This window comes from Bos mutus, chromosome 10 (genome assembly GCF_027580195.1).
Source record: "Bos mutus isolate GX-2022 chromosome 10, NWIPB_WYAK_1.1, whole genome shotgun sequence".
NCBI lineage: Eukaryota > Metazoa > Chordata > Mammalia > Artiodactyla > Bovidae > Bos > Bos mutus.
The window spans coordinates 55889236-55914793 of record NC_091626.1 but is presented as its reverse complement, the minus strand read 5'-3'; the positions used below and the strand labels follow the sequence as shown (position 1 = coordinate 55914793).

The following is a 25558-nucleotide window of genomic DNA, read 5'->3' as shown; positions in this document are numbered from 1 at the left end:
CGTGATGGTCCAGACAACACTCCCAAGGACAGGTTTCACCATAAACCACAAGTGTTTCGGCCGTGCTCCTCACTGCAGTGACACCAGGACAGGACCTGTGACTCCTGAATATTCTAAATCAGTCCTTCCTACCCTGAACCCACACTGTGCTCTTTGCTCAGTCATGTCCAACTCTTTGCAGCCCCATGGACTGTAGCCCGCCAGGCTCCTCTGTCCATGGAATTCTTCAGGCAACAATACTGGAGTGGGTTGCTATTCCCTTCTCCAGGGGATCTTCCCAATCCAGGGATCAAATTCGCCCCTCCTGCATTGCAGGCAGATGCTTTACTACTAAGTCACTGGGTAAGCCCCAGGCCCACACTGGCAACAATTAAAGAGAGATAAAGAAAAAAGAGAGAAATGGCCTCTGACTTAGCCTGCTTCCTCCTTTGGAACAGGGAAGTGAATCAGAGACTGGGAAAACATTTCTCTATATAAGCTTAGCGCTTCATGTGCTGTCTATCCTTCAATCATATTAAATACACTGAACAAAAACTTTCCAGTGAAATCAAAAACAGAACAGGAGCTGAAGGCAACAGTTTATCACAGCTGGACTGGAAGAAAGCTAAACCCTGAGCACGTTGGTCGGAAGTAACAGTGTCAGATTCCAATGGGTTTGTGTCAGAGGCACTCCTGACCTGAGCCAGCTCTCAGGATTAGAAGCAGCTGCCTTCTGGGTTAATGAAAAGCCAGAGACATTTATGATGGCTAATAATAATATTTAACCCCATCACCTGTGTTTACCTTTGGGCTGTAAAGGGCTTGGTGCACACACACTTCTACCTAGTACTAAAACTGATACTCAATCACGAGAAAGGAAAATTATTATTAAGCAACTGTACACAGTGGGCTTTTGAGCAGCCTCTACAATAGGAGGCAGTTCTGAGACCAGGATCATTTTAACTAAAGAAAAAAAGAAAGAAAGAAATCCCATTCTGATCTTTCACTCGCTGACTGCAAAGGAGCCGTATTTCCCAGCCATATTCCAGTGACTGCACCCCTCTGGTGCAGACGGAGAAGCAAGTGCAAGCTAGCCACTCAGGAGCAGTTCCCGAACATGAGTGCAGAAGCCCACGCCTTTATCTACCAGGACTTATCCTGCAGTTGCCAAGGCAACAGGGCAGCCCTCGAGCTGATACTCTTCCTCTTGCCTGCTGGCCACCTGGGTTGAACAAATGCTCTTTCCACTAGGCTGGGTTATCTTGGCCTCCAAGGCCTAGAGAACACCTTTCTATCCAGGCCCCACTCTATTGTTAACTGTTGCACTCAGTCACCAGAACCACACGGCAGTGCCTGAGGAGCCAGAACATCAGCCTCTGGGTCATCTTTAAAACACCAAGCTGGGCCATCTCACTGCTGGACACAGCAGAGTCAGGAGAGGAGCAGGTGAACAAAAATCCTCACTCATATTAAGAGACAGCATGGCGTTATTTTTCACTTGGGAATAGAGACCCAAACATTTGGGGTGTTTCTATACTACCCTCACCCACCCATTGCCAGGATGATGGCAACAGGTGGGAGGTAGTGGGCTCTGAAATCAAGTCGTGGCTCCACACCTTTTTAAAGGTCTTGAGTCCCTATGCAGCCACTTAACCTTGTAAGCCCTGAAAACAAGAGAAAGCATGCAAGTCCCAGGCTCAGTGCCCAGCACCCAAGGAACCCTCAATAAGGATGGAAAATGTCATAAACAGAAACAAGGTTTTGGAGGAAGGAGAGGAAAAGAGATTTTTCTGGATTTAAACAGACCAAAAACCAGTAAAGCACCCACTATTGTATTCAAATTTCCTTCAATTTTAAGAATATCCTGAGCACGTATTGAAAAGGAAGGCTTCAGAAGGCCTGGGAACTTACAAATAATGTTGGCAGCATTTACTGACCATCAGATGTAAGCATGAGAAACTGGAAACAAAAACATGAGAAGGACAGAATGTTTGGTCTCACAACCCCCTTTCCTGTCCTCCGTTCCTCGGTACAGCCCAGTTGAGGCTTCTGCATTCAGGTTCCTGGGCTCCTGCCCATCCTCCCATCTATCCGCTTGGAGCACACACTGTGTGCTTCACTGTTCTGCTCAACAACCTTCCAAGGCTCCCCTCTGCCTTCAGGATATGCATTCCTTTCAAATCCTTCAACCTGCCTCTCCTGTTACTGCCTTACGGAAACCGGAAACCTAACCAAATACAGCAGTCCATTTGGTGCCCCTCAAAACAGATCCTACCACTGAATCTTTATTCACCCACTCCATTCTATCTAGGATTCATTTCCCATTCCTTTGGTAGTTTGTCCAAAACCTACCCTATCTTCAAAGCCAGGTCTTGGGCAGCCTTCCTCTAAGAACATCCACAGTCACCTGTGCTGTGATGGTCTTTCCCTCCTTAGCTGCCTGACCCCTTCCCTTGGCATGTAGTTATCTGCTGCTTTTTCTTGATGATTTCCCATTGTTTAGGCATGCCTCCCCTCAAACCCCAGCACCTCAAGGATAGAGGCTACTCTCAACAACCCTGGAGCCTGGCCTCAGGGCTATGCACATAGTGGGTGTCCATCCCATTCTGCCCACACTGCTAGACAGAACTCTGCCTGGGGAGTCAGCCATGTGCCCTAGCTAGATCACAGGTAACTCTGGGCCTTGCCTCTGTCTATTACACAGAAGGCCTGGGGAAATGAACCTGGGAAGTCACTGTCAGATCAAAGATTCTGCAAAATCTGGAGTCCTGCCCCAAGGCCACAGAAGCAGAGCCCAGAACCAAGGTCACCTGTGAACCTGACTGTGCCATCTGTAACCATTGCCAAAAGCCCCCAGATCATCACCGGCAGGCTTCCTGACCCTAAATTAGGCAAAAATGCTCACCCTAGTACTTGCCCTATGGCACCTTAACCAACACCTAATACCACCCTCCCAGCAGGAATTCCTGGTCTTGAGGCTACATACACTGGCTACGTTGCTCTAACAGCACCGTCCACTCTCCCTGGCCTGTTAGGAGTTGGCCCACTGTGCTTGCACACCCTTATTATCTCTGCTCTTTGTTCTTAATAAACTCACTCCCTTCTGAAATGCTCTGTGTCTGGAAACTCTTTTCCAACCTGTGCTCAGACAGCCACAACATAAATGGGGTAGGCCACTCACTATAATTGCTGGGAAAATCTCTTTCTAGCTTTTCCACTTAAGCCCTATAACTAAGATGAGGAAAAATAATGGGAGATGTTCAGAGGAAGCAAAGATTTAGAAGAGGCTCTTGTGAGCAGGCAGAGATTAAGTAGAGGGAAGAAGTTCAATCTTTGACTTTTTAATTTTAAGGAGACCAAGATCCAAAACAAAGTTCCCCAGACCTTCCTGTTTCAGGGCTGTTGCGGAGCATCCAGAGCCAATGCTATAAGTCAGGCTGGAGACAACAGACAGGCACCATTTCCTGTTCTTTAGGGGACACTTCCTGTGAAGGAGCTGTCACAGAGCTGCATTTGAGGGAGCGGAGGAGAAGGGGTCTTAGGTTTAGAACTTTCCCAGTTCTCTAATTCTGGCAGGAAGGCACCAGCACATCCCTAGAATTTAACCTAAGTGGACTGAAATGGTTTCAGAATCAAGGCCCCCTCATCTACACCCAGAGCCCTTCCTTGGACCTTTAAGAGGCAAGAAGCAAGCCTCAGATTCTCACCTTGACTTTGAGAGAGAAGTAAATGCTCTCCTGTAAGGCAGGTATCTTTGATCAACCCATTCTCTACCCTTCCTCACAAATCCAAAGGCAACATAGGCCAGGAGAGAACTCCCATCAGGAGACCTCACTTGTCTCAGGGGTTTATTTTATTGTTTCAGTAATTCCTACATCAGTCTGAACACAATGCTCAGTCTCTCCACTTTAACAGACACCAGGCTTTACCCTCCCTACCCCAGAGAGGGCAGTGAGAACAAAGAAAAATGATGAGGAAAATAGAACAAACATTGCAAAAAGACTAGAGACATCTGTGAAACCCAACTTTACAGGGACATAAACACACACCCGGGGAGAGAAGAAAAGAGTTAAAAGGTGACTCAGACACTTAATTTTATAAAATCCTCTCACAGAATTTCAATGTCAGAATTCAGAAAAGACTTCAGAAATCTCCTGGACAAACAGTCTCATTTGTCTAGATCTTAGAAGCGTCACCCAGAGAGGCTGGGGCTTCCTTGCAGCTACATGAGGTCAGTGCAGGAGGCTGGACAGGGACTCTTTTCCATAAAACAAGTAGGTTCCCTCTACGTCCTCCCCAGGCTTGCTTTAGGTTCTCAGCTCAGGGAAAATACTTTCAACTTTGACCAGATCACAGAGAGCAGTTCCATTCTCCGTGAACCATACTGGGAGGAAAGAGAAGAGGCTAAAATAAATGGATTTGAGTGAAGAGCTGCCTTAGGGTTGGGCCACCAGCTGAGCAAGGGAGGCAACAACCTCTGGTTCAGTTTGTCTGATATTTGGGGGCTGTAAGGCTGTTTTAAGTGCCTGGTGACATGAATCTGAGCAAACTTCAGAAGACGTGGAGGACAGAGAAGCCTGGCATGCTACAGTCCAGGGGGTCGCAAAGAGCTGGACACAATTGAGAGACTGACCACCAACAACAAATAATGATGGGATGACATACTCCTAGACCTACCACTCCTAGTGATGTGACACCCCATCCCCAGGATATGACTGAGGCACTCTGAACCTTAATTAAAAAAATGGAAACAAAACCCCAAAAACCTTGGGATCATACCAAGTGTAGTTCAGAAAATCAGTTCCATTATCTACAGTGTGAGGAAAGTGTGAACTGTCCCTGGCTCAGGTATCCATGCAACTCCTGCCAACTGAAAACTGCAAAAATCACTCACTTGAATGGCACTGTTACCATGCTATGAACGCCTCACAGATGTATGCACTAACTCACTGGCATAGTTCTTGAAGGAACAGACTGCATCGTATCATTTACTTCCAATGGCACCAGTACAGTGGTGGCCACCAAATTTCATACAATTGCTTGCTGAACTCATGATTCTTCGAGCCTCAGCTCTAAAAGCACTTTGCCTGTTGTGACTAAGAGACTGTTTTCCATAGCCACTCTGGAAACTTTCATTCTACACACTTTATGGTATATATTTCACCTCCCTTGCAGTGGCTCGCCCCATCTTCCGTCATTTCCATAAGCCATGGACTTGCTCCCCCTCCACCAACCAAATCCTCAGGGTTAACCTCTCACATTTCCTTATGATCCACACAGCACTCAGCAACAGAACAGTACCTGTTCCCTGCTCCGGGTGATCCTCTCAGACAGCAAATCCGAATTGTTTCTTTCTTCTTCCAGCTCCATCTCCAGTTGAGACACCTTGTCCTGAGAAAGAAGTTACAAACACAGCCTACCTAACTTGCACTGACCAAGTTATTAGGAGCAAGGACTGCCCCACCTTGCACAATACCACAGGTACATGAGAGCTGAGCACCATGAATTAGAGTTTGGCAAAATGATGTTTCTTTTTCTCATACTGTGCAAAGTACATCTTTTATAACCTGTTTTATTGCTTTTATAACATAATTGTGCATCTAGAAAACACATAAAAGGAGAAAAAAATTGCCCCACTGAGGATATTTTATATTTCCTTCAAGCCTTTTTTTTTCTCTATGAATCGGTAATTTTACAAAGATCTACCTAAGCCTAACAAGCATATGTTACCTGTTAAAAGACAACGTGGAAACCAGGATACCATCCAAGGCACTCTTCTCGAACTACTGTAAACTCAGGACAATGTTCTCTTTTTTCCCTTAATTGTGAGTTTATTTCCAAGCTAATTTCCAATTCTCTAGCTTATTACCAAAATATCCAACAACTTTCTCTGGGACATCTTTGAGACAATGCCAGAAACCCTGAATGTATCAGGACAATGTTCTTCCTCTCTCCTGCTCAGGGTTTCCAAGACCTTCACAGGAATAGAGTCTGAAGCAGGCTTTCGCATCTGCCTTTTCCTTCTAGGAACCTCATAAAGGCTGGTGTAGTCCCCAGGTCCTCAGCAGAGTAACATTAAGACAGTGTTGGCCCATTCTGCTAAGCCACCCATCATACAAAAAATAGTTATTTCTGTCTTCCTTGCAGGCTCCTAATTTAACATCACTGAACATTAAGAGAAAAGCACTTCAAATTAGCTTTGTATACAAAAAAAAAAAAAAAAAAAAAAGAGGCTTCAAACACAAACCGCCCCACTAGAATGGGAGGCTATGGGGTTGGTCCATGCATTTCTCCTGTCACCAAGTAGTGTGCCATACGTCCAGATTAAGTCAGAGCCATGGGGCAGGCACACTAAAAGCAATCAGCATTTTCAGTTTTAATGGGAGCCTGCAGCATCTGTACATAAATATTGTCTCTGCGATTGTCAAAGTTGGCTGACGAGCCTCCGTGTGCACCAAAAATAAAACTCACTGAACTCTTGTGAATGACTCAATGTCTGTGAATGCCTCCTCTGTTGTGAGCAAAACCTACAGAGAACCCAAAGACCTGTCTCCCAGGAGAAAACAGGCACCTGAGTTTCTGAGTTTACAGGCTCATTAATGAGAGAGCTCTTGAGTCTAAGAATTAATCTATCAAGTGCTAGTGAAGGAATAAGCAAGATATTAGTCACAGCAAGACAATCTTGCCAGCGGCCTCTTAGGGGAGGAAGCACCCTCTGGTGTGCCTCATTGGTGGGGTCTTGAGAGCTGTTCATTCATGCTTAATGGAAAAACAGCTAAAATACTGCACAGGGGCAAATGAAGCTTAGCTATGCCACTGCTTCTAGACCTTGAGTTAGTACACGGAATGTTTTTTATAGTCAGAATATTCTAGAAGGAGACAACCTGATGACTCAATGGTTGACTAAAAGCACCTCTTCACAGGGTACTCTCCCTGCCTACAATTCATACTATACAGAACCCAGCAGGAGACTTCAGGGGATCAGGCCACAGGTCATTACACCAAAGGTTTTCACATCACTGCCTGATGAAGCTTTAGCTTGTTTTTAACCAGATTGTTTGAGCCGCAGAATAATCACTTCCTAGTTACCTGGGTTGAGTTACCTGGGTTTAGTTTGCCTAAAATGACCTCCCCTAATGAGATTAGAACCAGGACACTGGGAAAATATATTGCAATCTTGAAAAAAAAACAAAAAAGATAAAACCATAACCAAGTAATTCTAAGCCTCCAAAAGGGCTGATCTAATAAAATCTTTAATGGTTGAAACATCACTTCCTAGATATAAACTGCTACTAAGTCCCCTGGAGGTTTAAAAGTTATTTCTATTTATTTGCAAAGTAGAATCAGGAATTCCATAGCTTTTAAATTCCAGCTATCTCTTCCTGGCCTTGAGCACTGTCTGACTTTTATCAAAACCTTGACAATGTTAACTTTTTCCATAGGTCTGAGGCTGATTTTTAAGTGTTTCTTTTCCTCTCTAAATTCCACTGGGATGTGGGCTGTGTGTGGGAGTAGGGGGTGGATGTTTCTGGTTTGGGTTTGGGGTGGGGTTTCTGGTTTGGGGTAGGTTTTGTTCTTGTAAATTCATTTTGTAAATTCAGCGGGACTGATGTTAAATTTCTCCCTGTCTTTCTTGGTAGAATGTTCAAATTTGGATTCTATTACTCACATTTTTCTAGTGTGTTGTGTTTTCATCTTGTAAACAGATCACCCCAGCTGAGCACTTTCTGACAGACTGTCCTGGACTATGTATACATGGTTATCCAAGAGTGACCTGAGCCAGTCTGCACTGTCCTGGACTATGAATACATGGTTATCCAAGAGTGGCCTGAGCCAGTCTGCACTGTCCTGGACTATGTATACATGGTTATCCAAGAGTGGCCTGAGCCAGTCTGCTGCTTGTTTTGGCACAGCTGGACCCTCTGTAAGAAAACGCGCCAGAATCTGGGGAACAAAAGCGGAACATGTGGGTGTCCCTAGGTGTTGGGCGGTTTGGACCCAAGGCATGGCTGAGGCCCTCCGTATTCACAGCAGCCTTGTCTCCTTTGCAGTTGGAAGTACTACCCAAAGCAACAAACTATCTGTTGTGCCCTATCTATGTGCCCTTCTGAAAACTCATCTAATCTCCTCTGGATGATTTTGCTTCCTCTTCAAGACAATGATGAGACTACAATAAATGATTTCCATCATTCCTTCCAGCACTGACATCTTATGAATCTATGAACTACCTCGCTTCTTCTTCAAATCAAGAAGTGACTTTAGGGACTTTCCTGGTGGTCCAGTGGTTAAGAATCTGCTTGGGCTTGATCCCTGGTCAGGGAACTAAAATACCACATGCCCATGTGCTGCCGAAAAGCCCACGTGCCGCCAAAAAGCCCACGTGCCACAGTGAAGACCCCGCACAGCAAAAGAAAGAAATGACTTTACAAACATCTAACTGTGCAAGAGAATAAAAAACCAAAGACTTTCCCAAAGGCTGAGGTGTGCGCAAAAAGGCTGCTGCTTCCCTTCTGTCCCACACGCGTCTCCCCAGACCACGGCTGCCCACAAACCTCCATCTGCTTGACAAGTCGGCCTCGGTCATCCTTGAGGTGACTCTTCGCCTCCAGCTCGTACTCCAGGTCCTTGAGTGTCTGCTCTAGAAGCTGCCTTTTCGTGAGCGCTTCTTCCTGAGCTCTCTGGTAGTCCCGTAACTCTTCCTCCATCAGGCGCATCTAGAATGAGGAGATACGGGGGTGTTTATCTGGGCACATAGGAGCACAGAGCTCTCATGAGTGCGCAGGCTGACTCCGGAGAGGATACAGTGGCTCCCGCTATGCTGGAGGTCAGAAAACCCTGAGCAAGCACCACCTCCCTCTCGGCCTCAGTTTCCTCTTTAGTAAAAAGAAGGCTTGAGGACTTCCCTGGTTTGCAGGGGTTGTGGGTTTGATCCCTGGTCAGGAAGCTAAGATCCCACATGCCTCCTGGCCAAAAAAAAAAAAAAATCAAAAACAAAACATAAAACAGAAGCAATACTGTAACAAATTTAGTATAAAGACTTTAAAAATGGTCCACATCCTCCCTCAACACAAATCGTTTAAAAAGGAAGCCACTTTCCAGCTACAGAGAAAAACCCCATTGGGTTATAAATTCAATCCAGTAGATGTTGGCCAGCATTATATAAAATGGAAAAAAATATCAGAGTAGTACAAGCAAACATTGTTTTCTGAAACATTTCTACTAGATACTAATACATTTGTATGGATGCATGCATTACTGTGTTACAAGGCAAGACATCTTTCTTAAGGCAGGTCACGGTCAAAGATATTTGAAAGCCCCTGAACTAAGTTAGAACCTCCCAGAGCATAATCTTGCTCACCTGTAATAGGTTCCTCTCAACAGAGGTTTAAAGTGAGGGGAAAATAAACGCTAAAATCATGACTCCAAAGCATCCTGCAGGCACAAAATCTATTACTATAAACAAATTAAGAGAAAATCACTGGTTTCTAAAAGAATATGGTCAGTTGTCATAATTTACAGTGTTTTGTTCCTCCACAAGGTGGCACTGAACTGACAGCTTTGAAGAAAGTGTAAGAGACAACGAGCTTGATTCCCAAGAGTTGCCGTGTTTTCCACTCCTCTGAACTCTCCCCAAAGGGACTAGGCACCTCAGCACACAACAGGTATTCCTTAAATATCTCTGTGGACTGATTCGGTGAAGGCTGTCTGTTTATTTCTCAGCGTCCCTCCTGGAGGTGGTTCAGGATAACAGGTGGAAAACACAGTCTCAGGAACAGACTATATGGGTTAATTTCCTTTATGAAAGCAAATGGCAAACTCCAGTAAAGAGTAACAGCTTTGGGGCTTCCCTGGTGGTCCAGTGGTTAAGAGTCCACCTTGCAATGTAGAGGACACCGGTTCGATCTCTGGTCTGGGAGTATTCCACATGGCATGGAGCAACTAAGTCCATGAGCCACAACTACTAAGCCTGCGCTCTACAGTCTGCAAGCCACAATTCCTGAAGCCCTCACATCGCAGCTGCTGAAGCCAAGCAGAGCAATGAAGACACAGCACTGCCCAAAACACATAAATAAAATTATTTTTAAAACCACACTTTGCTGAGAGGCTGGTATGCAATTAAATATTAAAAAGGAAAAGAAATACCAGCCTTTGGGAGTGGTTTTCACAGAAAAGTGGGGAAGCCTCAGAGACAACCTTTTTGGGGACCCAACAGGTTAGACTAGTTTAGGAAGCCCAGAGGGAAGACTAGGAACTGTGTTTGCCTCCTGGAGGCTAAAAGGAACACCCGACATTTCTGCGAGAACAGCACAGTCTTGACGAAGACATCTTCTGATAAAGACTAGGCTGGCGTCAGTGGGGACTGAGTGACAACACAAAATGAAAATCCTTCCATGGAAAAAGGATGATGAGACATTCTTTGGATACAGAGATGCTCCAGGACATGAAAAAAAACTCTCCAAATAAGAAAGTCTTTAAAAAATCTTCTGTGCTTCAGTGTCCTGATTTACAATATTGTGATAAATATATCAATAAACCTACCTTAACGAGCTGTCCTGAGCCTCAAATGAGGTCATACCCCACCCAAAGTACGGGGGTTTTACAGTCAGACTGATAGGTAATGGTACAGCTCACATTTCCTTCTTGGTATCCTTTCCAACATCCAGCCCGTTTCTGCCTTCTGATGCCCTCAGTCCCTAACATCCACCAAGAGCTCTACCATAACCGAGAGTATCCAAGAAGGACATGCACAATACAGTTAGCAGTACAATGTCTGGAATCATGAAGTAGACAAATAACCTCTGAACCTACCAGTGCTAACTTTAAAAGTAATTAAAAACTGCCCTTGGCGAAGTGGGATTTAGAAAATAAATGCAACAGTGAACTCTAGTCTTAATTCTCTAAAGATGACCTTCATCAGAACTTTTCTAGCTCCATGTCAAAGGTAAAAAAGGTAAAAGGCCTGTTTCTCTCATAGCGAACAAGGCAGTATTACAGCACTCAAGTGCAAAGACCCTTGCAGTTTTTTGTTATTGAGAGCTTTAACTAAGTACAGCCAAAACGGGATGGAAGGTGGTGAACAGAGGTGAGTTTTTTTAAGAATCCCATGTGATCCTGGCTTATTAATTCACTTTTGTTTCAAACAACTCCATGACTCCAGCACCCTTAGGGTGGTTTCTGACTGTAGTTTCCTTCTAGAAGGAGGAGGTGCCTGTTTCTGCCATTCAAATGGAAACACTGTCTCACAAGGATAGACCAGTGAGAATATCAAGGAAGTACAGTCTTTGTTTTCATCTTAAGGAATTCTTTTTTGAATTACTGCCCTTTTACAAACAACACTGATCTCCATCTGGCCCTAACTAATCTCTCTGAATCTGTTTCCAACTAGAGGGTCTCTAAGGTTCCTTCCAATCTGAAGATTTTAGCACCATAACCATTATACAAAAATCAAAGGGAAGCACTGGACAAGGGTCACTGTGACACGGATTTTCTGAAATCAAAGCAGCTTACAAATAGTTGTTGGTGTTCTCGCAAATATCTGAATCCTCTCACCCAGTTGCTATGAAAATGATTGTTTTTCAATGCCAAAGAGAACTGTGCTATCAATACGCTAATTTCAGTTCTTACTAGAAGTCCTGTGTCCTGAGACCCTAAACCAGAGGAGATCTGTTATCAGGCTCCTTTCAGAAGTGTAGAAGTCTGCAATAAATATCCATTGTTCTTTCACACAGTTTCAGCACTGACTCATGAATGACCTTTCTTTGATCATCAAAGATAATAAAAGTTTGTTTTTTAAAGAAAAATTTGTTTTCCTATGGAATCTTAGTGCTCTTGGTACTGCTTATGAAAAACAAAAGAAAAAGCAAGCTTTAGAATTATAACAAAAACTAGTATTAGTGTTCAGGATACACAGATCCTTTGCCATATAGTCTCACATGTTACCTCATTTAATTATTAAATCATTATTATTTTGTATACTTTTAAGATGTAGAAACAGATGCTCAGAAAACTGGAGTAACTTGCTCAAGGTCATCTAGCTGGCAGGAGGCAGAGTAGAAATCAGCTTACATGGTACTGGCATTTTAGAGCCTTCAGCTTTCCATTAAAATAATCAAAAACATTCCCTTTATTATTCACAATTCTTCAGAAGTCAAGACTTAAGGGAGCTAACATTTGGGTTACTTTGCTCTATTATTCTTAAATATAAAACCAAGAATACACTTTACTACTTTCAGTACTCATAAATTCCTGAAGATTTCTGTCTCCATTATTGTTGTTCTGAAACTCTTATCCACCACTCCTACTGCAATGAAAGTCCATGTAATTTTAAGCCAATGGCGGAAAAAAAAACAAAAAAAACGGATTACTTTAATCTTTGTTCTAGGATTAAATTAAAACATTACCACATATGAATCATTTAGACACAGCTGGGCACACCACTGCTGCTCCATAAACAGCCGCTAAGCTTTTTTAGGCAGAATATCTTGGCTTAATCACACAAACTAAAGTTGTGTCAACTTCACGTCAGAGGCCCTGAGTCCTCTGTGTCTTAGAATGCCATCTGCCCTGATGCAACCATCCTGAGAATCAAGCTCAAATGCTGTCTTAAGAATCTACCCCAGTGGGAATTCCCTGGCAGTCCACTGGTTAGAGCTCTGTGCTTCCAGTGTAGGGGGCACAAGTTCAATCCCCCGTCAGAGAACGAAGATCAAACATGCTGTGTGGCAAGGCAGCAGGAAAAAAGAAAACAAGAATCTAACCCAGCCTCTCCTGGAAGAGTTTCAAAGCAGATTCTGAACACGGGTAAACCAGAACTGCGCTGGTCGGCCATTATTACCTCATCCTGCAACTTCACTGCAGTCAGACGGGACTTTTCTGCCTCTAGAGTTTTCTCCTTCAACTGTCTTTGCATCTCCGCAAGTTCCCTGCGATTTTTCTCCTTGTATTCATCCAGTTGGTTCTGGAGCTCCAGCGTTGATGTGCGGGACACCTCGACAATGTCGGCCATCTGGAGAAGTGACACAGGTGTGAACCCCACCCCACCACCCACCCCCGGCCCCCGCCATGAGGCTCCATCTGGAGCCTGGGAATTAGGCTTGCACCCCATCGCCACACATCTCCTCTTCTCTCCTGTGTAGCCCCCCAAAGTCTACAGATCATGGTCTGCCCAGATTAGTCACCTCTAACGTGGAAGTTGCGTGGCGACCTGAATAGGCCTATCTCTGGAGCTAGATTCTGGGTCCTGGGTCCTATTCTCGCTCTGCCACTTACCAGCTATACAATTGGGGCATTACTTGCCCTCTCTGGGCCTCTGCAATGTGCTCATTAAAAACACTGAAGCCATAATCTATACCTTGGCAGGACTGTTGTCAAAATTAAAATGATGCAGACAGAATTCTACTTAGATATGAATGAGCTGGTAAACTGACTGACGCAGAGCAGATGTCAGAAACTGGCCAGTGTTCAGGGAAGCTTCTAGAACATGGGGAGTCCATTTTGGCTCTGTGCCTTTCCCCTTCTGGATGTTTTAGGGTAGAGGGGAGCAGAGAAGCCACGACTACTGGGCTTTAAAACTGCCTTTCACGCTCCTGGACAAGAAAGGTGGAGCAAGTACATCGATTACACACAAAGGCAGAGGTTCTGATTGAGGTACCATCTGCGACATCTGCACTGACAATGCCAGGCTTCTCTGGGTAAGGGATGAGAGGAACTGAGACCAGGGTCCAGGGGGCATTCTCTAAACCAGTTTCTCGTAACTGGAATTATCAACAGGCCTGAAGAGCTGCTTCAGGGGATCTGCAAATCCCAGACACATTTGTGCTGAGACATACTGCAGATCTGCTCAGCTCTGTCAGGCCCTCCAGCATGGTGGGGGGTGAAGGGGCTGGGCCCCATGCCCTGCCCAACTCCTGCCCCTTACCTCCTTCTGCAGTTTCTCAATGGTCTTGTCAAGGTGCCATCGCTCATTCTCCATTTCATTCTTCAGTCTCCTTAACTGCTCCTTCTGCTCGGCCTCGTCTTTGAGCCTCTCAGACAACTGCTTCTGTTCCTGGGTGGCCCGGCTCAGATTTCTCTGCAGATGGCAAGGAGAGGACAGTCCTGTCACCTACGTGCCAGGGCAGCTGCAGGGACGGGTGGCAAAGGGAGTTTCACAGCCACACCACAAAGCAATCAGACCTGCTACATCACTGATAAGGATCCAAATAAAGCCATTACAGAGACACGAGGATACTGTCAGCTCTGAAATTTAGGGACCAAAATGGAGGCTGACCTCACCAAAAACACAGGCAGGAATGAAGGGGCAGATGAAGGATGCATTACAGAAATACAGAAAATGGCCAAGGCTGCTGGGGATGGTGATTCAGGATAGTATCCAAAAACCTGGCAGAGCTCATGCTCAAAAACCACGGGGAAGTTATACAGTAGACTAATTTCGACCCATGCGGCAATTCACATCCTGTGACATACAGCACTGCACCTAATGTTCTAGCATTGTCTCTGCTATGTGGATGGTTCTTACAATTAAAATAGCTAAAAATCAAACTATAAGGAAAGAGAAATTGTCCCATGGGCCAAGATTCCACTTGGGTTAGGGGGAGTTATAATCAACAATCCCTGAGATGGACTCACACACAGAAGAGAAGCAATCTGGCAATCTACGGGCTGAGGAGCCTGCTGGACAAGAGGTATGGAATAGAAGACACACTCATTAGGAAAAAGACAGATGTATGGTTACTTAGTGAATCACACCAAATACTAGTAGGTCTTACAAAATGTAACATCTTGGGTGCAATATTTCCCCTGGGTTCCTCTGAGGCTCTCATCTCACAACATTATACAGACTGATGTCCTTTATGTAAAAAAAAAAAAAAGAACATGTAATTCTAAAAGAAAGAAAAAATCCTAAGGTATCTTAGGAACACTATAGTAGCTTCTTTAAATGGCTAAGAATGAAGGGCTGTGGCATAAGGATATCATGAAGGGGCAAAGCTCAGAATAGCGGAGCGTAACCCAAACACAGCTAGATCAGAAAAATGGCATCAGGCATTGAGGGCTGAACGTGAGTTAGTACAGGTACTGTTTGGGACCTACTCAAGTCTTGTGTCCCTGCAGAGGCTGTATAAGGACAATGGTTATATTTGTACAGTGCTTAACAGGTTACAAGCTGCAGTCACATGCAGTAACTCAGGCATTTTGAAATCACAAAGCACTTCAGGCGCTTCTGGTTTGCAAAGCTTTGGAACAGATCCACTGGCCAGCCACACGGCCTAGGGCCAAAAAGCCACCTGTGGAGGACTGTGCTCAGAGAAACAAGCCAGCACAGCCAGGCCACTGCAGTTAATTGCTGCAAGGAACCAACGTCAAAAAAAGCAGTTGGGGAGAGCGGATGGAAGGAGAAAGGGAGTCAGAAGTTCAGTGTGGGGCAATGAGCAGGACTGAGAGCCACCACGGTCAGCGTGGCACACACCCGACAGAGGGTCAACCCTGGGACTCGTGTTTGTGGTTGATTTAGTGCGTCGAGAGCAAGGGGCAGCACACAGGACAAGCTAAGTGAGGCATGGTTCCACTGTGTGGGAGCAAACTCTCAGGAACAGGTATCTCAGAATGGCAATTTTTGGAAAGCAACAAATATAGAGGGATACCAGCTTCCCTGGTGGCTCTGTGGTAAAGAGTCCGCCTGCCAATGCAGGAGACGCGGGTTCAATCCCTGGGTCAGGAACATCCCCTGGCGAAGGGAATGGCAACCCACTCCAGTGTTCTTGCCTGGAGAATTCCATGGACAGAGAAACCTGGAGGGCTACAGTCCATGAAGCTGTAAAAGAGTCAAATATGACTTAGTAACTAAACCACCACTCACAGAGGGACATCATCGCCTTCCCGTAGAACTGCCAGAATACAACTCAACCCCTACCCCTACAGATCCCCCAGCCTCTCTTTCTTCCTTTTGGATTCCAAATCTCAGGGGCTCCAGGCCAAAAGACAAGCCAGCCTCGACTCCATTCAACTCCCACATGGTGAAAGCTCTTCTGCTTTACCTTTGGCTCAGGATGGGTTCCGCTACCAACACCCCCTTCCCTGGCCCAGGCTCTGCTCTCCTGTGCTACTAAAGACTCCTGAGACTCAAACAATCTGAGCTGGGCTTGACCAACACACCCCGTCCCAACCTTAACACATACACATTTGCCTAGAAAAATAATTTTGCTAAATCATTTTTTAAATATTTCTTGCATGCTTGCCTCTATTGCATGGCAGTAAGATCTATAAAGGCAAGGAACAGATTTTTTATCTGAGTATGTCTCATAGTCCAGATTCACTATTAGGCACAGGATAAAAAATCTCTGTGGCTGCAAATTAACACCTATCCCCAAAAGTGATCTAAAGATTTCTTATATCAGAATCACCAAGCAAGGGTGGTGGACTCCTTATGTAAAATACAGAATCTAGCCCTTTCTGATGGAATCACAATTTTTCTTAGAGTGGAGCCCACACATTTGCATTTGAAAGTTTCACCCAGATAATTCTGATATACTCAAAAGTTTAGAAATGCTGTTCAAACAATGCTCTGCCTCTTCGGAGATTCAAGACATAGGTTCTAATAAGTCACTGCTGAGAAAATATGTCCCAGATTCACATGAAAAACAGCAAACTTGGCAACTTTGCATTTAGGAGTTAGATGTGAAATGCTCTATAGCTACAGTGACTGCATTTCCAAGACCAGCCATACAAGTCTCTTGACCAACATTGGGACAAAATTTGAGGAAAATCTGTCAGAGGGGAGAATCCAGAACACAAGGCTGGTAGACATACAGTGAGTGCCCTTGAGCTTGGGGACCATTATCTCAGTAGATGCAAAGCCTTTTACTGTATGGCTGAGCAAGGCCTCCATCAGTCCGTATTAACAATAACTATGTGGCAGGTGAGCAGAGGATCAGAAAGAACTGGATCTCAGAGCCCTTGACATATGTTAACCGCGGACTGTGACAAGCGTGGCAGCTTTCTTCTTCTGTGGTCTCAGTACACAGAAGTCTGCTAGGGTGGGAGGTACAGGCAAACAGAACATATATTATCAACAGAACATATATCATCATCCTTCCCTGAAGAAAAGAACTATGGCCCCCTCATCTGCAGAAGCCATTTCTCAAGGTAATCAGAGACATCTTTGCCATGAACGCAGTTTAAACAGGTCTACACAGCAGCCCAATCCTCAACCAAGTGGTTGGGCTGAAGTAAACCAAGAATGGTACCCCCTTTGAACTCCTGCTCTGTCTGACTGAGCCAGAATGAACCAGACCTAAGTTCACAAGGTCTTCACCTACAATGGCAAGAAATATATTTATCATGCATGAAGATGCAGCAGATTGTTAAAGACACAAAAATTTTGAAATATAAAATGCTTATGTGGGAAAAATAAAAGAAAAGTTACTCTCTCCTCTTCCTCTAAGGGTTAAGTTCCCTTTTGATTGTCAGTTTTGGGAGAGGCATGCAGAATGAACTAAAGGAATGACTGTTTGGTCCCCAAATTGAGAAAAAGCAAAGTAGTTTTGAGTGATGGTGTGTTTTCCATAGCACTACTTTTGAAACAAGATAATTCAGATAATGATGGTGAGACTGCCGGACCCTCTTAAAATTCCTGCCGGATTATGTTGCCAGTGGTTAGCACAGCCACATGCTGCCTGAAGCAGTCTCACCATCTCAACACCACTGGGAAAACAGGTCTGAACAAAAGTAACACGTCAGGGATAATTCTGAAGGCAGGAATGGAGATCCGGAGGTAGAGGCCAGCAGGGATCACATTAAGATATTTAGACCTTGAGGCCATCATCTGTTCTCTCCACTGAATTAGCTGTGAGCTGCAGATTCACAGCTGGTGAACCACCTCCTTCTGTGTGAAAGTTTCTGGTTTGATCAAAGGATGATAAAGACAGAGCCTGTAACAGCTTTACCAAGTGCCTGGTGTGGATGTGACACAAAACTGCAGATTTTTGCCCCCACAGAATACAAATGTTTTTCCTCTCTTTCTGTCCCCAAGAAGCTCAGAGATGTAAACCCTGCACTTTGACTGCTGGGTTGTAGCCACCACAAGCCTTAAACAGCTGCATAGGGCAACCGCTGTTCACACAAAATCTGCCAAAAAAGAGTTAATAACAAAGATCTAGATTAATAAAGAAAGAAAAAGAAATCCAAAGCTAAGACACCAAAATGAAGAAAATACAGGACTTTACTGCATGCAAGAACAAGGTCTCTGTCCGAAGCCAAAGAGAAGGTGCAGATCTGGGGGTGAGGGCTCCTGAGCTGTGGCTGACCTGAGTGAACCCCGGTACACATTCCTCTAGCCCTGAGGAGATGATGCTGTATATGAAAGGAAAGCTGCAATTAGGCATTTACAAATTTGAATCCTGACTCAGCCCCTGACATTTTTCATGTGCCCCTGCCTCACCCTCCCTTACAGACACACAAGTCCTAAGGAAACACTTTAACAGACTCCTCTAAGACAGCTGCTCAAAATAACTGGCTTTTACCTCCTCAGAAACTCACCTGAGGGATGCCTGATGCTGCTGGTTCTTTAAAATTCCAGAGCAGGTAGAAGGACATACCTGGATCACACTGAGGTCACTGTGCAAAGTCTATTCAGAACCTCAGTGCAGACTTTGTTTTTTTTTTTTAAAAAGGACATATCAATGCACGATACTGGATGCTTGGGGCTGGTGCACTGGGACGACCCAGAGGGATGGTATGGGGAGGGAGGAGGGAGGAGGGTTCAGGATGGGGAACACATGTATACCTGTGGTGGATTCATTTTGATATTGGCAAAACTAATACAATTATGTAAAGTTTAAAAATAAAATAAAATTAATTAAAAAAAAAAAAAGAAATACAAAAAAAAAAAAAAAAAAAAGTAGTCCCAGAAAATATGTGATGTGATACATTATCATATATTCTCCATTTGTGAATATAAAGATATCAAATAGGAATTAACCTGTTTGTCACCAGCTTAGGGAGACAAATGGAAAACCCCATTCAATATTAAAGATCTGATTAATTTATCAAAAAAAAAAAAACAAATAAAAAGGACATACTTCAATCTTTCTAACCTTCAAATGGGAAAAACTAATTTTCTAAGAATCTGCTGATTTTGAATAGAGATAGCTATCCAGTTTTAAGGAAAGGACTTCCTCGGGCTTCGTTTAATAGCCCTCTTGAAGGACTGTGCTCTGAGGCATCTATTTGCCCAGAGGAGAGAGGAAATCGGCTTCTGCCACAGAGCCACTCCACAGTGCCCTGGGGACTGATTCTGTTGGCCTTCTCACACAGTTCGTATTTTATCTTTGGAAAGCTGCCAGGCTCTTCCATGTCTGGAGAACTGCTCAGCCCAGAACTCCTGACATATGGGTGCTTCACAGCTGTGGGGATGTCCTGGGCTGTGTAGGATAGGGAGCAGGAGCCCTGGCCTCCACCCACGAGATGCCAGTAGCATCCCCCCATCTGTGGCAACCAACATCTCCAGACATTGCTCCAATGTCCCCCAGGTAAAAACACACCAGTCTAGGGGCTTCCCTGGTGGCTCGATGGTAAAGAATCCTCCTGCCAATGCAGGAGACACAAGTTCGATCCCTAATCCTGGAAGATCCCACATGTCACAGAGCAACTAAGCTCTATGATCCACAACTATTGAGCCTGCTCTCTAGAGCCCAGGAGCCACAACTACTGAAGCCCATGAGTCCTAGAGCCCAGGCTCCGCGACAAGAGAAGCCACTGCAACGACAAGACATAACTCGAGAGCAGCCCCTGCTCACCACAACTAGAGAACAGCCCACTCAGCAACAAAGACCCAGCAGCCAAAAATAAATAAATAAATGAATAAAAAGAACCACTGGCTTATATAGACAGTCGGAAGTCCATGAAGGTTATTACGGAAGGAGCAGCCTGGAAGGACAGGACCAGTGGCAATCTGGACATGTCCCTCCTTCTCGCGCTTCCTCTGTGGGGGGATAAGGACCCTCAGTGTTTACCTGAGCCTCTTCCAGCTCAGTCTGCAGGGCTCTTTTGGCTGACGTGGCTTCTTTCTCTTCCTTTCTTGCATGCAGAAGGGCCTCTTCTAATTGCCGAGTTTCTCCCTACAAAGAAACATGGGGTTAATGCACACTCAGATGGGTGCTGTGCCTACTAAGCTGACTCAGCAGCATGAAAGGCAGGCAGGGTACATCCACAGACATAGCCGGCAGGGACTACGGTCACCATACACATGTCATGGGCCCACAGTAGCACAAAACAGATGTGTGTGCCTGTCTGCAGTGCCATGGTTAACCAGAAATGAACATCCAAACCAGTCATCTGAGATGATCTGCGGGAAAATACAGATATCCACCCTCAGCACAGGAGCGTCAGCAACAACACTGAACGAACTCAAGTATGAATCAACTCAGTACTCAAGCACTGAAAGAACTCAGGCGCACAGTCTGAGAAAAAGCTTTTCAGGGGATTTTCACGGTGACCATTTGGGAAACCTGTTAGAATACACCTCCCATCACATTTCTTTCGTCTCTGTTTATTGTCAGCTGCCATTTCTCACAGCTATTAGTGCGTGTCTCTTGCTAACGGTCTCCCACTGCTAGAGATCTGGAAAACCAGATAACTGGTTTGGTAAAACTTGTGTGACCTCAAAAACCATCAACCAACTGCTAAAAAAAGAAAAAACAGTCACGAGTGAGAGTGGACCTGATGGTAGGGTTAAGATGCCCTTTTCGGGTGTCTGGAGGCCTCGGCTCAGTGCGAAAAGGCTGAGCACACCTGATGTCTGGGCGAACCAGGACCCCTGTGCCTGCACCTGAGCTCCCCATGCCAACTCCATCAGACTTGTTCCAGGCATCTTCAAAAGCCATCTCCCATTTGTACCACGCATAGAGGAACAAAAGCAATGGTTTACAGAGAGGCAGTCACAGCCACCTTGACTCTTCCTACTTGATTATGATAATAAATCCCTTTCAGCTTCTTAAGTCACTCACACAGGAAAGGAGGATCTGTGGCTGCAAAGCCCAAGTTGGGGGCCCAGAAAGCCTCACCTCGCACTTCTTGAGAGTCTCCTTTGCTTTGGCCTCGTCATCTTGAAGGTCAGCAAGCTGCCTCTGCAGCCTAGCCACAGTGCGCTCCAGCTCTTCCACACTTCCCCGCAGCTTCTCATTCTCCTCCTGCAGAGCCTTTACGCGCATCTCTGCCCCCACCTGGGTTTGCTCTGCGGTACTGCTCCGACTGGCCAGGACCTCGACGTTCTGGTAAAGACATGGAACAGGTGAGCATGGGAGCCACAGTCAAGGCCCAGCCCCCAGCTTCAAGGATGGCCGACATTTCTTAAAACCCACTACGTTCCGGGCACCATGCTAAGCCAGGGATCAGCATCCTACAGCCTACAGGTCCAGCCTACCACCTGTTATTGAAACTAAAGTGTCAAGACTTCCCTGGTGGTCCAGTGGTTAAGACTCTATGGTTCTAATGCAGGGGACGCGGGTTCGATGCCTGGTTGGGGAACTAAGATTCTACATGCGACAGAGCAACTAACTAAGCCCATGCTGCAACTGCTGAGCATGTGCCCTCTGGAGCCAGAGCACTGCAACCTGAGAAAGCTCGTGCACTGCAACAAAGATCCTGCATGCTACAACTAAGAACCAATGCAGCCAAATACACAAATAAAATTTTAAAATAAAGCAAGCATTACTGGAACTCTGCAACATCCATTTGGGGACACACTATCTATGGCCACTTTTGTGGTATAACAGCTGTGTCAGGACTTGGGGCCACAGTTTAAAATATTTATTATCTAGCTGTTTACAGAAAAGTTTTGCCGAACCATGCCAGTGTCCTTGACGTGAAATTTCAACCTTTCAACAACTCTAGGAGGTGGTTACTATTCTCTCTTTCTTGGCTTCACTGGTCTTCGTTGTGTGCGGGCTTTCTCTAGTTGTGGCAAGTGGGGGCTACTTTCTAGCTGGGCTGAGCAGGCTTCTCATTGCAGTGGCTTCTGTTGTGCAGAGCACAGACTCTAGAGAATGTGGGCTTCAGAAATTTTGGCTTATGGGCTTAGCTGCCCCACAGCATGTGGAATCTTCCCAGACCAGAGGTCAAACCCATGTCTCCTGCATTAGCAGGCAGATTCTTAACCAACGGACCACCAGGAAAGCCCACGTGGTTATTACTCTTCTTAAAGACAAAGAAACTGGCACTTGGGTAGACTAAGGAACTTGTCGAAGTTCATGTAGGAGGAAATGTATTCAAGCAGAACAAATCCAGAACCTAGTCTTATAACCACCAATGAGTTCGCTTTCCTGATTCCTAATCATGTACAGCTCTTGATAAAGGGCAATTTCTGCTTGTAAGTTTTTTTTAATGTCTAACATAAAATGGAAATTAAAATATGCTTAAATTATGATATAGTTCCTTGTGCAAACTCTAGGTAGTCTCATCTGAAAATGAGAATGTGCAGCACACAATCCATAACTGAAAGGAATGGCAACAATTACAGAATGATTACTGTTAATTTCAGATATCACATGGGCTTTTATTTTTTGGCTCAGCATCTTAAAAGTCATACATCCTGGAGTGTGAAGTCAAGTGGGCCTTAGAAAGCATTACTATGAACAAAGCTAGTGGAGATGATGGAATTCCAGCTGAGCTATTTCAAATCCTAAAAGATAACGTTGTTAAAGTGCTACACTCAACATGTCAGCAAATTTGGGACACTAAACATTGGTCACAAGACTGGAAAAGGCCAATTTTCATTCCTATCCCAAAGAAGGGCAGTGCCAAAGAATGTTCAAACTACTGGACAATTGTGCTCATTTCGCATGCTAGTAAGGTTATGTTCAAAATCCTTCAAGTTAGGCTTCAACAGGACATGAATCGAGACCCTGTTGATGTACAAGCTGGGTTTAGAAAAGGCAGAGGAACCAGAGATTAAATTGCCAACATTCACTGAATCACAGAAAAGGCAAGGGAATTCCAGAAAAGTATCTACTTCCATTTCATTGACTACACTGAAGCCTTTAACTGTGTGGATCACAGCAAACTGTGGAGACTTCTTCAAGAGATGGGAATACCAGATCACCTTACCTGCCTCTTGAAAAACCTGTATGCAGGTCAAGAAGCAACAGTTAGATTCAGACATGGAACAACAGACTGATTCAAAATTGGGAAAGGAGAATGAGAAGGCTATACACTGTCGCCCCGGTTATTTAACTTCTATGCAGAGTATACTATGTGAAATGCCAAGCTGGATGACTCACAAGCTGGAATCAAGACTGCCAGGAGAAATAGCAACAACCTCAGATATGCAGACGATATTACTCTAATGGCAGAAAGTGAAGAGGAACTAAAGAGCCTCTTGATAAGGGTGAAAGAGGAGAGTGAAAGGGCTGGCTTGAAACTCAACATTAAAAAAAACAACTGAGGTCATGACACCCACTCCCATCACTTCATGGCAAACAAAAGGGAAAAAGTAGAAGCAGTGACAGATTTCATTTTCTTGGTCTCCAAAATCACTGCAGACAGTTACTGAAGCCATGCAATTAAAAAATGCTTGCTCCTAGGAAAGAAAGCTATGACAAACCTAGATAGCTTAATAAAAAGCAGAGACATCACTTTGCCACAAAGGTCCATCTAGTCAAAGCTATGGTCTTCCAGTAGTCATGTATGGATGTGAGAGTTGAACCATAAAGAAGACTGGGCAATGAAGAATCGATGCTTTCAAATTGTGGTGCTGGAGAAGACTCTTAAGAGTCCCTTGGACTGCAAGGAGATCAAACCAGTCAATCTTAAAGAAAATCAACCCTGAATTACTCACTGGAAGAACTGATGCTGAAGCTGTGTTCCAATACTTTGGCCACTTGATGCAAAGAGCTGACACATTGGAAGAGACCCTGATGCTGGGAAAGACTGAGGGCAAGAGGAGAAGGGAGCGACAGTTGGATGGTATCACTGACTCAATGGACGTGAGTTTGAGCAAACTCTGGGAGATAGTGAAGGACAGGAAGTGCTGCAGTTCATGGGGTTGCAAAGAGCTGGACAAGACTTAGCCATTGAACAGCAACAGCCCTAACTTTCCCATCAAGAGATAAGAGACTACAAAGATACAGTTAGCAAGTGGTGCTCGCGTAAGGATAAACGTGTAGTTCAATGGCATAAAACTAAGAGTCTAAAATCAACCCGTCCACTGATTCTCAACAAGCCAAGCCAAATGCAAAAGAATGAAGTTAAGATCCCTTCCTTACACCACACATAAAAATTAACTCAAAATGGATCATATACCTAAATGTAAGATCTAAAACTATAAATCTCTTCTAAAACAACACTGGAGTAAATATCATGAGTTTGAATTATGTAAGGCTTCTAAGATACAATACCAAAACACAAGTAATAAAAAAAACAAAGAAAATAGATAAATCAGATCTTATCAAAATCAAAACCTTTCATGGTAGTAACAAGAAGGTGAAAAGATAATCCACAATAAGAGAAAAAACATTTACAAATCATATATCTGATAAACAACTCATATTTAAAATCCATAAAGAAATCTTCAATTCAATAAAAAGACAACCCAATTTTTTTAATGACCAAAGGATCTGAACAGACATCTTTCAAAGACTCTCTATATATATCTATTCCATATATATATATATATATGAAAGAAAAAATGAAAGTTAGTCACACAGTCATGTCCAACTCTGCAATCCTATAGACTGTAGTCTGCCTGTCTCCTCTGTCCATGGAATTCTCCAGGCAATAATACTGGAGTGGGTTGCCATTTCCTTCTTCATGGGGTCTTCCCAACTTGAGGATAGAACCTTTTCCCCGTTTAAGAAAAGAAATGTATTTTTAAATGCTTAGTGGGAAGGCATAGACTGAGTTCTGGTTTACTGATATAACTCTGAAGAGAACTTCAATTTGCTAGCATAAATTTTCACTCCACTCTCAAGCTTCTAAACAGTTCCTGAAGTCCAAAAGTACATGAGAAGATCCTCAATATCATTAGTTTTTAGGGAAATGCAAATCAAAACCATAATGAGTCACTTCACACCCACTAGGATGGCAATAATCAAAGTGTCAGATAATAGGGACTTCCCTGGTGGTCTAGTGGTTAAGACTCTCTGCTTCCAATGCAGAGGGTGGGAATTCAATGCCTAGTTGGGGAACTAAGATCCTACATGTCATACTCTGAGGCTAAAAATAAATAAAATTGTGTTTTGTTTTGTTTTTTAAAGATAATAGCTAATGGTAGGGAGGATAAAGAGAAATCAGAACCCTATGATGGTGCTGAGAATGCAAAATGGTGTGGCCACTTTGGAAAACAGTTTCAAAAAATGCTCAAAATTTTAAAGGGTTATCATAAAGTGAATTCGCTCAGTCGTGTCCGACTCTTTGCGACCCCATGGACTGTAGCCCACCAGGCTCCTTCATCCATGGAATTTTCTAGGCAAGAGTACTGGAGTGGGTTGCCATTTCCTTCTCCAGGGGATCTTCTTGACCCGGGGATCGAACCCTGGTCTCTCGCATTGCAGGCAGACGCTTTACCGTCTGAGCCACCAGGGAATCC

The 25558-nt window shown here is 44.4% G+C and overlaps 1 protein-coding gene across 2 annotated transcripts in view; it reads right to left on the bottom strand.

The window, feature by feature from the left end:
* CGNL1 (cingulin like 1) overlaps window positions 1-25558 on the bottom strand; it is a 170042-nt gene that overhangs the window by 11443 nt on the left and 133041 nt on the right. For both annotated transcript variants that reach the window (XM_070377979.1, XM_070377980.1), the window contains exons 9-14: window positions 21039-21245; window positions 19989-20093; window positions 13898-14050; window positions 12815-12985; window positions 8532-8693; window positions 5281-5370 (exon numbers count right to left, since the gene is read on the bottom strand). In XM_070377979.1, coding sequence (XP_070234080.1) covers window positions 5281-5370; window positions 8532-8693; window positions 12815-12985; window positions 13898-14050; window positions 19989-20093; window positions 21039-21245 — 888 coding nt within the window. The remainder of the gene's footprint in view (window positions 1-5280; window positions 5371-8531; window positions 8694-12814; window positions 12986-13897; window positions 14051-19988; window positions 20094-21038; window positions 21246-25558) is intronic.